Below are 13,995 nucleotides of genomic sequence, written 5' to 3' on the forward strand. Positions count from 1 at the left end.
TTAGGAGGTAACTATCACCCCCAACTACAGAGGATGTGTTTGGAAGACCTCTCATGGACCCCAAGGGCCCCGACCTCCAGGTTGAAGGGAGGTGGGGAGGCCTTTGCTTAGGACAGGCCCTTCAGGTGCCATGAGTTCATGGAGGAGACACTGGCTGCCGCCATGCCACACACGTGATGGGTCTATCCAGGGCCTTTGTCCTGTTTTGGGAAGGCAGGTTCTGAGTGTCTTGCTCCACTTCCTGAGGCCTCTGGCACGAAGCCCTGCACACTGGCCATGGGTGAGTGTCCCAAAGATGATGGTATCACCCAGGAGGGCCTCAAGCCAGTACCTCAACCAGTGAGGAAAGTCTACTGGGCCTCAGACTCTTCCTCCTCATCAGACAGATGGAAGGTGGGAAGGAAGGAAAGACCATTGGTAGGAAGGGAAACAATTCAAGCTCATAAAAGAAGGATATACTGGAAACAGTCTGAAGGAACAAGAACTGTGTTCGCATGAGCCAGATGTGGGTGTGGGGGCACTGTGAGAAACTCCCACTTCTAGAGTTTAGTGTTGTGGATGGCCAAGAGGTGGCAAGTGAAAAAGACTGGCTTTGTTTGAGCCAAGGCTGGGCACATGCCATGGGCACCACTGGGCAAGGTCTGAGCGGATGGCAGCAGGAAGCTCTGCCATGAGACGCCTGGAGCACAAAATGGCTGGACCCTGCCTGCCTCTTGAGGGCATCTCTTCTGACCTGGAGCTGGACTTGCTGGGGTTGGTAAATAGTGGCAAAATAAAAGACACTACAAAAAAATTAGCATGAGTGGCCCTGTCTGCCGATGTATGTGGTGGTTCCTAGAGAGGGAAGCAAAGTAAAACAACTGACATGGAGTTACTTTGAGGTGGGTTTATGTAGCCTTTGTTTCCACGTGCACGCAAGGAAGGGGGGAGAGCTTCCCGGGGCCTGGCCAGGGAAAGGAAGAGATAGTCCAAGCTTCCCACATCGCTTACCCCACATATCACTGCAGGTAGTTTTCTTGCGTCTGATCCGCACACCCCAATGGGCTCCTGGCCAGCGTCTTATACCTCCATGGTGTATCCCTCTGTCCCTGAGCAATGGGCGTAGGACTTTGGGCAGCTCTGGAAGGTCCCTAAGGGAAGGAAAGGAGAAAGGGTGTTTGGGGAGTGCCCCTGCTGCTCTCCAGAGTTCTCTAACCACAGGAGCTGGGGAGCCCCACCAGGTCTGAATGGATTAGAAAAATCCTATCAGCTGCACTATTCTAATAGAATACCAGTCATCACAAAAGTAAAAACATTTTGTTGAGAATTTGGAAAATATGGACTTACTGCAGAGGTAGTCACTGTTGACATGCAGTATATTTCCTTGCAGTCCTTTTCCTGTACGTGGCGGGTGACAAATGTATATGTACCGTATTATGTGTATACAGTATTCATATAGTTGTTTTCCAACATTATTGTGGTAAAACATAGATAAAATGTATCAACATTTCAGTATACAGTTCAGTGGGATTAAATACATTCGTAATGTTGTGCTAGCATCGCCACCATCCATCTGCATCTTGAAATACTGAAACTGTACCTGTTAAACTTTAACTCTCCAATTTCCCTCTCCCCTCCAGCCCCTGGCAACCAGCATTCTACTTTCTTTCTCTATGATTTTGACCACTCTAAATACCTCATGTGAGTGGAATCATACAGTATTTGTCTTTTTGTGACTGGCTTAAATCACTCAGTGTAATGACCTCAGGGTCCATCCATGTTATAGCATGTTGCAGAATTTCCTTTTTTAAAAAGATGAATAATCCACTGTATGTATATATTGCATTTTGCTTATCCATTCCTCGGTGAATGGACACTTGGGTTGCTTCCATTTTTGGCTATTGTGAATAATGCCGCTATGAACGTGGGTGTACAAATATTTCTTTGAGATCCTGCTTCCAATTCTTTTAGCTCTATACCTAAACGTGGAATGGCTGGGTCATATAGTAATTCTACCTTTAATTTTTTGAGGCACTGCCTGTTTTGCACAGTGGGTGTACTGTTTTACATTCCCACTAACTGGACATGTGTTCCAGTTTGTCCACATCCTCGCCGACACTTGTTATTTTCTGCTTTTTGACAGTAGCCGTCCTACCGGGCATGCCGTCATGTTCGTGGTCGTTGGATTTGTGTTTCCCTGACGATTGGTGGTACTGAGCATCTTCACGTGCTCACCGGCCATTTATAAAGCTTCTTGGGAGAAATGTCTGTTCAAGACCTTTGCCCAGTTTTGAATTGGGTTGCTTGTTTCCTCATTGTTAAGTTTTAGTTCTCTGTAGATTTTAGTCCCTTATCACAGGTATGATTTGCAAATATTTTCTCCCATTCTGTGGATTGCCTTTTTACTCGGTCGGTAGTATCTTTGGATGCACAAAATTTTAAATTTTTGTGAAGTCTAATTTGTCTTTTTTTTGTTGTTGCCTATTACACATAGTTTCATATTGTTTTTTAAATTTAACGTGAGCATTTTCTCATATTATTAAGTTCACTCTCTGGAAACACTAGTGTCTATCACATTCAGGCTGTGAAAGTGCCAGCCCCCTAGGAGAGTCATTTGGACAATTTCTAATATTGTGCCATTTGCTGTGATAAGTAGCCCTGAAGGGGACATTCTTTTACATCAATCTGTGGTCACATTTCTAGCTCCTTGTTCTGCATTCTGAGAAATGAGTCTACTTGCTCAAAAGGCAACAGCTTTTGTATGTTTGGGTTTTGTGTGGGTTTTGCTTGCTTCCTTTCATGTCTTCCAGACTTTCACTGGTCCCATGCCTGGGTGAGGGACTAAGCCAAGGGTTTGTTTTCTGTAGAGAATCAGGACTTCCTTACGGGGTGGCCCTGAGCCAGGAGTGGGCTCCAAACCTGTGGAACCGAGCCATCCCTGCCACTCGAGGGGCTGCCACTGTGGTCCTGAATAATGAGTCTGCCTCTGCCTCTAGTCCGGCCCCTGTGGAGATGCTGAACCTGAAGCTCCGCCGGCCAGCCTTCAGTGATGATATTGACCTCAATGCCACCTTTGATGTGGACACCCCCCCAGCCCGGCCTTCCAGCGTCCACCATGGCCATGTCAAGAAGCTCTGCCTAGAGAAGGCACAGTAAGTGGTAGCCCCTGGCCCTGTCTAAAGCCTGGAGGGAGGGTGGCTAAGAGATCTCTGCAGGCCCTGCCCTAATAGCTCTGAGTTGCTAACAGGGCAGGAGGGTCACCTGGGCTTGGCCATGGCTTTGGATCTAGCCACCTCTTCTTTTCTCTCCTTAATACTCACTCTGTGCAAAGCCCTTCTCTTGTTTGTTGTTACTCTTCACCATCACCCTTCAAGCAAAGATGTCGGGATATGAGTTGGAGAGAACAGAGTTCCCAGTGGGGACAAGTCTGGGCTGATGGTGTTGGGGCCAGGGGGTGCTCCCAATATCATGAATGCCGGCCCACCAGAGTCCTAAGCCAGGACCCTGAACTTCCTCTTCCACTGTGAGCCTCTCAGGTTCATACATGACACAGGACCATCTCAAACCATGGAGCCCGGAGCCCCATCCCCTACCTAAGGGGTAGCCCACAGGGGCAGGCGTGAGAAACTCTGTGCAGCTGCCGTGGGGTGTGTGGGACCTGCACTAGCACTGCAGTGGGCCTGGGAGTGGGGAGGCTGTCTCTTTGGCCAAGCAGCCTAGTGTGATTCATTATGGAGACAGGAAATGCTCCCATACGTACATGTTGGTATGTGCTGCTCAGGTAAGGAAGGTCAAGGGCTGCGCAGGTTTCCTCTAATTAAAGCCTTTGGACACGGAGAAAGAAATTGAGATGTTGAGCAGTAGAGGGGGAGGAGGCCCCAGGAGAGGGCAGAAAGGAAAGCCAGCTGGGCTCTCTACCTTTCCCCAACCTCAGGGGCACAGGTACCTGTGCTGTACGGGGCCAGGCCTGGCAGCACTGAGAAACAAACCTAGGGTGTATGGGCTACAGTGTGGGGCCTTCTCAGTACCTCTCCACACTCTGGCTTTCTCAGGTTTCCTTTTCTTGAGCTATAAAGGTTGAAAGTGGGTATCGGGAACCTGCAGGTTGCCTGGCTTTTTAGGGACATTTCTACCATCTCCGGGGCCTGTGAGGGGTGTGAGGGAGCCCAGGACGTTTCCAACTTGGTTAGCCTCCCCATACCCAGACTCTCAGCAACTGGAGAATCCCATGGTCTTCATGTGGCCTCACCACAGGCTATGGCGCAGGAGCCGAGGGGTTCAGAGTCTGCAGGCCCTGAGCCTGCCTCTGTCACCATCCTCAGCCTTAGGTCACCATCCTCCCACCCACCTGGGAAAATACCAGGAGAGGGTATCCAGCTGCTGGAGTCCCTAGGCATTGGATGGAAACACGGTGTCATGGGAGGCCAGGACCTGGGGCCACGATCTATTAGGCTCCAGACCCTGTCTGCACAGATTATCTAGGTGATCGAGGAAGATGGCTCAGCCCTGGGTTCTGAGAGTACTTTATGGGCTGCTTAACTTACTGAGACTCTCGTGGAGGTGGCGGCCCCTCTCTGGACAGACTGGGCAAGGCCTGAGCTCACTAAATGCCCCTGCCTGTGTCAGGGCTTTCCTCCAGTGGGTGGCGAATCAGTTGGGCTCTCCTGCTCCACGTAGAGCCTGGGACATGGTGAGGTGCTGGAGGGTTTGGGGAGCACTGGGATTAGCTTAGCCTTGAATGGAAGCGACAATACTGAGACATGGTCCAACCTTCCCAACCTCTGCCACTCTGGCAGCTGTGGCTGTGCACAGACCTGCACTTGGGGTGGGGATCCCTGAGGTGCCTTGCTTAGCAACAGCCATGACAGCAGCCATGCCACTCAGTGTCTCTGCAAGAGGCATGTGCTGAGCCTGACCACCCTGTCTCTTGCTCACCGGCCTCTTTCCTTCCTGTCTCACCCCTGTAGCTCTCTGGTTCAGGATGTTCCCAAGAAGATACCCAAAGGCCTCAAGAAGGTAAGACTTGGGAGAAAAAGCTCAGGCAGGACTGAGTGTGAAGCTGGACTTTGGAGAAGGCAGGGTCTTGTCAGAGCCCTTTCACTCCTGGCCCAGGACTGAGGCACCTTGGAGCCACCCTGTAACCCTACTCATTGTCCTTCCTGACTCCTGGTGGCACCTGAGGTCCTGATCCTGTCCCACCACCACTGCCCGCCCCCTCCACTGCAGCCATCCAGGTTATCAAGTATGGTTCTGGGGTCTCCCCTGTAGGAGTCCCAGCTCTTGCTGGGCGGCCAGCACTGTGTGGGGGAACCAGATGAGGAGGTGGCTGGCGCCTTCCCTGTCTTCATCCGTAACGCTGTCCTGGGCCAGAAACAGCCCAAGAGGGCCAGACCAGAGCCCTGTCGCAGCACAGATGCAGTGAGTATGGCTTTCCACAAGTGGCAAGTGCCAACTCTCTTGGCGGGGCCTGTTAGCCTATTAGACTGGCCCACTCACCTCTTCCTTCTACTCTAGGTAAGGACAGGCTTCGATGGTCTTGGAGGCCGGACAAAATTCATCCAGCCTGTATCCTTGTTCTGTGGCCCTGGCCTAAGCTGAGCTGTGGAGCCCACTGTCCCTCCCCTGCCCCCCAGACCCGAGTCTGCCAGGGGCTGCAGCCTTAGGTGGGCAGACCTTGCTCAGTATAGCAGGGCGGCCCATACCAAGGTCTCAGTCTGTCCTGCCCTGCGTTCCAATCCCCTCTTGGCTTTTTCCTTGACATCTCCTTCAGACTGACACGACTATGATCCGCCCACTGCCTGTTAAGCCCAAGGCCAAGGCTAAGCAGAGAGTGGGGGCCAGGAAAATGCTCCCTCCCTCCCAGGCCAAGATGGACACCTTCCTGTGGTAGTGAGAACAGTGAGCCTGATCAATGGCCAGATACGTGCCTCCAACTTGTAGACCAAGGACTAGCTCAGCAGGGAGCTTGGGGGCATGGCTCCTCTTCTAGGACCAACCTTGAGGGCCATGGTAGACAAGAAGATGGGGCTGAGGGTGAGACCTGGAGACTGAGCTTTGCCTGCACTCACCCTGCCCCACCTCCACCATACTGACCCACCTGTGGGAGCTGTGACCAGCACCTCGTTCCTGCCTGCAAGGCTTGCTCCTTGTTGCAAGCGCCTATTTATAGCCATTTACTAGATGCGATGGGGCTGCTTCCTGTCCTCCAGACCAGGGTCTTTTGTTGACTGTATGGACCAAAGTGCTTGAGGCTTCTCAGGCAGCTTCAGCCTGCCCAAGCTTCTGCCTGCCTCTGCATGGCCTGGGCCAAGCGGGGTGGGCGGTGGGGGATACTTGTGGGGAGAGGGTCGGGGCAGGATTTCTATGTTAAAAATAAAACAGATAGAATCTCTTCCTCCTGGCTCTGGGAATGTAAATTTGCACTTTGGAAAACTATTTGGCATGACTTTCTAAAGCAGGACCTTCACCTAGACTCAGATGCAGCACTTCCACCCTTAGGCACCTCTCATAGGGCACAGGGAGACTCTAGCAAGAATGAAATCACTGCATCTTTGTCCACAGACTCTAACCTAGGCACAGCCCAAAGGCCATAAGCAGGAAAGCAAATGGGTAAACTGAGGTCTAGTCACATGGGGAACTCACAGCAAGCACAACAAATAACCAGTGACACCCCCTTCCATACCTCTCCACTCTGCCAGCCGAATTGCTAGCCTTCGGGTCTTAGCGTCAACAGCACTTAGAAGACTTCTCTTCCTGACCCCTAGCGTGGGTGAGGCCCCCTGAACTTCCCCCCTCCCAACTGAATGGGAGTTCACGTGTTTCCGCAGCGCCGAGCAGTAGTGAGCGAGAAGGTAAGTGAATGCTTCAGGCTGACAGCGGCCAGCTGCTCTCCAGCAGGTCTGGAGGAATGTGCGGGCTTCACAGGGACGGCGTGGTGCTCTGGGTTATGGGAGGTGGACCCCTCTGGTGCTGCCTGGAGCCAAGGAGCTGTAGTGAGGGGAGATGCAGTATCAAGTTAGGGGTGCAGTGACCGGCTAATAGCTCCCTCCTTAACAGCTGAGTGATCTTAGGCAAATTACCTAACCTCTCTGTGCCTCACCTTCTTTAAAATGGGGCAAAAGCACCAGCTTCCCAGTTGTGGGGACCTAATGGGGCAGCATTATAGGCTAAGGACTTAGGACAGCTAAGTGAAATAAGTCAGACAAAAGATTGTATAATTCCACTTAAATGAGGTATCTGAATGGGCAAATTCATAGACAGAAGTAAAATAGAGGTTGCCAGGGCTTGACTGAGTGGGAAAAGGGGAGTCATTGCTTCATGGTTTCGGTCTGTGGTGATTTTAGAGTTTTGGAAATAGAGAGTGGTGATGGTTACAAACAAAACAGAACAGCTTACGGTAGACCTAAATACATAGATCTCGAAAGTGCAATTGTAATCAAATATTTCTCAACTCTGGAACCTGATCAGGCAACAGGGAAATACTGGATGAAGGCAGGGCCTGTGTTTGAACCAGCGACCATCCCCCATTCCTCAGCCCCCTCACAGTGTGGTTGTGGGGATAGCAACTCCAATTCTGAAAGCAGCTGATTGGTGCCAGGGCAGGCAGTGGGGACCTTACCTTCCAAAAATTTGGGGTTGTGTGTTTTGGCGAATCTGATGGTACCCTGAGATACTTGCGTTGGTTTGGGCCGTCTCAGCTGCAGTGGCTTGCCTGGTGGCGGCATCGATCAGATTTAAAGAGCCAGTGTAGTGTCCAGTGGTTTTTTGTTATTGTTGTTAGCCATAAAGTGTTTGCCAGGCCATTAGCTGACTGCAGGGATGATGGAACAGAAACTCCAGTGACCATACACAAGGAACACACTTTGCAAAAACAGTTTGAAAAAATCACAAATAGACAGCTTCAGCCCTCAAGAAGAAAAATTTAGCAATCCCTGAGGTATGAGAGTATTCAATTTCCAGAGTTACCATGACATACTCAGAATATCCAGTTCTCAACAAAAAATTAGAAGTGTATGAATCGGAGAGCATGGCTCATTCACAGGAAAAAAAATTTGACAGAAACTCACTGACAAATTTTGGAACTGAAAAGTATAATAACTGAAATGAAAGATTCACTAGCACTCGAGTCACAAAAGTCAATTGCTTTCTTAGATGTCAGCAATGAATAATTGAAATTTAAATCAATCACATTAGTACCAAGAAGAAGGAGGAGAAAAGAAGGATTATTTATGTATAAATCTAAGAAAATATGTACAAGGTCTGTGTGAGGAAACCATTAAAACTCTGATGAAATAAAGGAGATCTAAATAAATGAAGAAATATTTCAGGTACATCGATAGGAAGACACAATATTGTCAAGATGTCAGTTCTTGCCAACTTAATCTACAGAATCAACAAAATCCCAATAAAAATCCCAGCAAGTTATTTTTGCTGATATCAACAAACTGATTCAAAAGTTTATATGGATTCTATCTTACATGTTTTTGAATGTTTATATTTCATAAAGCTCTACCTCTTCTCTCTCTCTCACACACACACACACAAAGTTTATATGGAAAAGCAAAAGACCAACAACCAAGGCAATCCTGTAGAAGAACAAAGTCATGGACTGACATTACCCAACTGCAAGATTTACTATAAAGCTACAGTAATCAAGACAATATGGTGTTCGCAAAAGAATAGACAAATAGACCAATGGAACAGAAAAAGTCCAGAAAGAGACCCCCAAAAATATAATCAACTGATCTTTGACAAAGGAGCAAAGGCAATTCAATGGGAAAGGGGTAATCTTTACAACAAATGGTGCTGGAACAACTGGACATCCACATGCGAAAAGAAAAGAAAAAAGTAAGGCAGCTCTTACACCACAGAAATGAACTCAAAATGGATCATAACTCAAACTGTAAAATACAAAACTATAAAACTCTTGGAAGATAACAATAGCATAGGAGAAAATCTAGGTGACCTTGCGTTTGACGATGACTTTTTTTTTTTTTTTTAAAGATTTTATTGGGGAAGGGGAACAGGACTTTATTGGGGAACAGTGTGTACTTCCAGGACTTTTTTTTCCAAGTCAAGTTGTTGTCCTTTCAATCTTAGTTGTGGAGGGCGCAGCTCAGCTCCAGGTCCCGTTGCCGTTGCTAGTTGCAGGGGGCGCAGCCCATCGTCCCTTTGAGAGGTCGCACTCCAACCAATTGAGCCATCCGGGAGCTCAGCCCAGCTCAGCCCAGCTCAGCCCAGCTCAGCCCAGCTCAGCTCAAGGCAGCTCAAGGTGCCATGTTCAATCTTAGTTGCAGGGGGCGCTGCCCACCATCCCTTGCAGGACTCAAGGAGATGAACCGGCAACCTTGTGGTTGAGAGCCCACTGGCCCATGTGGGAATCGAACCGGCAGCCTTCGGAGTTAGGAGCATGGAGCTCTAACTGCCTGAGCCACCGGGCCAGCCCTGACGATGACTTTTTGAAACAACACTAAAAGCATGATCCATGAAAGAAAAATTTATAATTTGGACTTCATTAAAATTTAAAACTTCGCTCGGTGAAAGATACTGTTCAGAGAATGAACGGACAAGCCACAGATTGGGAGAAAAGCTTTGCCAAAACCTGATAAAGGACTGGTATCCAAAACATACAAAGAACTCTTAAAATTTAAGAAAACAACTCAGTTTAAAAAATGGGCAAAAGTCTGAACACACACCTCACCAAAGGAGATACACAGATGGCAAAGAAGCATCTGAAAAAACGTTCAAAATCATGTAATCAGGGAAGTCTAAATTAAAACAACAATGAGATACCACTACACACCTATTAGAATGGCTAAAATCCAGAGCACTGACAACACTGAATGCTGGCAAGGATATGGAGCAACAGGAATTCTCATTCATTGCTGGTGGGAATGCAAAATAGTACATTTTGGCAGTTGCTTACAAAACTAAACAGTTTTATCATAACCCAGCAATTGTGCTCCTGGGTATTTACCCAAATGAGTTAAAAATGTATGTCCACACAAAACTCTGCACACGACTGTTTATAATAGTTTTATTTATAATTGCCAAAAAATTGGGAGCAACTAAGATGTCCTTTAATAAGGGAAACTATATGTGAGGTGTGAGGGGGTCTATGGAAACTTTCCATCTTCTTGGCTCCCTGACATGGGACTATGGAAAGTAGCAGTTATGAGAAAAGTAGAAATTCACTGAAGTTTACTGAAATGTACCAGCCTCTTCATCAGTCTCTCCAAATTTCCACAGACTCCAAATTTCCAAAATAGTTTCTTCAGACAGTTTCAGCTAGCTCAGTTGTTTCAGTGGAGGGGCGGATTTCTGGAGTCTTCTATTCTGCCGTCTTCCCTGACATGACTTTCAAACAACACCCTTAATCAATGGGTCAAAGAAGAAAACACAAGGGAAAGTAGGAACTATCTTGAGATGATTGAAAATGAAAACAACATATCAAAATTTATGGGATGCAGCAAAAGTTGTACTGAAGAGGATATTTATAGCTATAAACACCTACATCAAAAAAAAATCTAAATATCCCCATTGTACACCTTAAGGAATTAGAAAAAGAAGAGCAAACTAAACCCAAAGCTAGCAGAAGGAAGGAGATAATAAAGATTAGACTAGATATAAATTAAATAGAAAAATGTGAGCTTGTGATTTATAATAAATGTATATTTGGTCTTTGTCCTGGCACAGAGCTCCGAAAATCCTTGAATTTCCTGTTGTGAGACTGATAAAGGTGTCTTTTGTTGCGTCACTTAGGTGACTTTTAAAAAGCACCTAAGGATAAGGGCTGGTTGCTAGTGGAGCCAACCTTGTTACTAGAGGGCTGAAACTTCAGTCCCACCACCCCTCTCACACTTTCTGGAAGGTGAGAGGCTCTGGAGAGTGACTTTAGTCACCAGTGGCCAATGATTTGATCAATCATGCCTAGTCCTGAAGCCTCCTTAACAACCCAAAAGGACAGGGTTCAGAGAGTGACTGGGTTGGTGAACACGTGGAGGTGGCGGGAGAGTGGCATGCCCAGAGAGAGCATGGAAGCCCCGTGCCCCTTCGCATCCCGTGCACCTCTTCCGTCGGGCTGTTCTGAGTTATATCCTTTTCTACTAAACCAGTGATCTAGTAAGCAAAATGTTTCCCTGAGTTCCGTGAGCTGTTCTAGTAAATGAATGAAACCCGAAGAGGGGGTTGTGGGAACCTCTAATCTATAGCCAGGCAGTAAGTAGCACAAGTGACGATCTGGACTTGTGATTGGCATCTGAAGCTGGGGGAGGAGGGCGATCTTGTAGGACTGAGCCCCTAACCTGTAGGATCTGATGCTCTCTCCAGGTAGAAATGGGGGTTGAATCGTAGGACACCCAGCTGGTGTGGGATAATTGCTTGGTGGTGTGGAATAAATACACACATTAGGACTGGTGTCAGAATCCTGAGAAAATCAACAAAACCAAAAGCTGGTTCTTTGAAAAAGATCAACAAAATTGACAAACTTTTAGATAAATTGACTAAGAAAAAAAGAAGACTCAAATTATCAAAATCAGAAATGAAAGTAGGGACATTTCTACAAATTTTACAGAAATGAAAAGCATTATAAGGGATTATTACGAATAGTTGTATACCAACACATTGGATAACCTAATTGAAATGGACAAATTTCTAGAAACATTAGAAACTAGCAAAACTGACTCAAGAAGAAATACAAAATCTGAATAGATAACTTGGAATGGGATCAAATAAGTATTTAAAAAACTCCCAAAATGGGGCGGCCGGATGGCTCAGTTGGTTAGAGTGCAAGCTCTGAACAACAGAGTTGCTGGTTTGATTCCCACATGGGCCAATGAGCTGTGCCTTCCACAACTAGATTGAAGGACAACGATCTGGAGCTGATGTGCCCTGGAGAAACACACTATTCCTCAGTGTTCCCCAATAAAAATAATACTAATAAAAACTCCCCAAAAAGAAAAGCCCAGGAACAGCTTCACTGGTGATTCTACCATTTTATTTTATTTATTTATTTTTAAAATTTTTTATTGTGGAACAGTGTGTTTTTCCAGGACCCATCAACTACAAGTCAAGCCATTGTTTTCACTCTAGTTGTGGAGGGCGCAGCTCACTGGCCCATGTGGGAATTGAACTGGTGATGTTGGTGTTATGAGCACTGCACTCTAACCAACTGAGCCAACCGGCCGCCCTCTACCAGACATTTCAAAAAGAACACCAAAAAGATACTATCCACATAGTAAAAAGGCAATCCTCAGAAGGGGAGAAAGTACTTGCAAATCATGTCTCTGATAAGGGACAATAATATCCAGAATATATACAGAACTTCTAAAACTAGACAACAACAAAAACCCAACCCAATTCAAAAATGGGCAAAGGATGTGAATTGACATTTCTTCAAAAAATATATCTCAATGGCCAACAAGCACATAAAACGATGCTCAATATCACTGATCATGAGGGAAATGCCAGTCAAGCCTACCATGCCATACCACCTACACCCAGTAAGATGGCTACTATTAAAAAAAAAAAACAAACAGAAAACAAGTGTTAGAAAGGATTTGGACAAATTGGACACTTGTGCACTTTTGGTGGGATTGTAACATGGTACAGCTGCTGTGGAAAACAGAAAGGCAATTTCAAAAAGAATTACCATATCTAGCCTTTCCACTTCTGGGTATAATTCAAAATAATTGGAAGCAGGGTCTCAAAGAGATATTTGTACATTGATGTTCACGGCACTATTATTCACAACAGCCAAAACATGGAAGCAACCCAGTGTCCACTGACAGATAAATGGTATGTACACACAACGCAGTATTACTTGGCCTTAAAAAGGATGGAAATTCTGTCATGTGCTGCAACATGGATGGACCTTGAAGACATTTGTTAAGTGAAATAACCAGTCACAAAAAAAGACAATCTAGCCCTGGTTTCTGTCCCTAGTACATATGACACAACCAATAAATATTTATTGACTGAAAACACACACACACACACACACACACACACACACACACACCCCTGCCACTTCACATCCACTAGGATGGTAGTAATTTTTTTTAAAAAGTGTTGGCCACAATTTTGAGATAAAGGAATTTTGTACTTTGTTGGTGGAAAACATTTTGTTGGTTCCTCAAAATATTAAACAGAATTACCGTGTGACCCAGCCATTTTACTCCTAGGTATATACTCCAAAGAATTGAAAACAAGGACTCATACATGTTAAAGAAAGGTTATAGCAGCACTAGTCGTAATATCCAAAAGGTGGAAACAACTCAAATGTCCATGAACAGATGACTGGATCAACAAATTGTGATATATCTTTACAATGGAATATCATTCAGGCATAAAAAGGAATGAAGTACTGATACATGCTACTATTTAGATGAACCTTCGGGGCAGCCGGATGGCTCAGTTGGTTAGAGCGCGAGCTCTGAACAACAGGGTTGCTGGTTTGATTCCCTCATGGGATGGTGGGCTGTGCCCCCTGCAACTAAAGATTGAAAACGGCGACTGGACTTGGAGCTGAGCTGCAGCCTCCACAACTAGATTGAAGGACAACGACTTGGAGCTGATGGGCCCTGGAAAAATACACTGTTGCCCAATATTCCCCAATAAACAAAAAAAGGTAGATGAGCCTGAAAAACTTTATGCTGAGTGAAAAAAAGCAGATACCAAAGGTCACACTTTGTATGATTCCTTTTATATGAAATACCCAGAATAGGTAAATCTCTAGAGACAGATCATGTAAGTGCTTGCCAGGGGGTTGGGGTGGGGGTGGGTAATGATTTAATGCGGTGAGGATGTCCTTCAGTGGGTTAAAAAACGTTTTGAAACTAGGGAGACCTGGCGCTTGCACACATTGTGAATACACTAAATGCCACACTTTGGGTATTTTAATGTTACATGGATTTTATCTCAATTTTTAAAAAGAACTTACGACAGCACCTGGTTTAGCTATTGCGAAGTTTTGTGGGGGAGCTGTGGCCCATACTCCAAAGAACTGGCCCCAAGTTC

The 13,995-nt window shown here is 46.3% G+C and overlaps 1 protein-coding gene across 1 annotated transcript in view; it reads left to right on the forward strand.

The window, feature by feature from the left end:
* TRAIP (TRAF interacting protein) overlaps positions 1-6,325 on the forward strand; it is a 28,413-nt gene extending 22,088 nt beyond the window's left edge. The window contains exons 11-15 of the mRNA XM_033131553.1: positions 2,976-3,131; positions 4,947-4,995; positions 5,248-5,397; positions 5,494-5,544; positions 5,750-6,325. Coding sequence (XP_032987444.1) covers positions 2,976-3,131; positions 4,947-4,995; positions 5,248-5,397; positions 5,494-5,544; positions 5,750-5,869 — 526 coding nt within the window. The 3' untranslated portion in view covers positions 5,870-6,325. The remainder of the gene's footprint in view (positions 1-2,975; positions 3,132-4,946; positions 4,996-5,247; positions 5,398-5,493; positions 5,545-5,749) is intronic.
* Positions 6,326-13,995: the final 7,670 nt, after the last annotated feature.

The sequence above is a fragment of the Rhinolophus ferrumequinum genome, chromosome 17 (assembly GCF_004115265.2).
Source record: "Rhinolophus ferrumequinum isolate MPI-CBG mRhiFer1 chromosome 17, mRhiFer1_v1.p, whole genome shotgun sequence".
Classification (NCBI taxonomy): Eukaryota; Metazoa; Chordata; class Mammalia; order Chiroptera; family Rhinolophidae; genus Rhinolophus; species Rhinolophus ferrumequinum.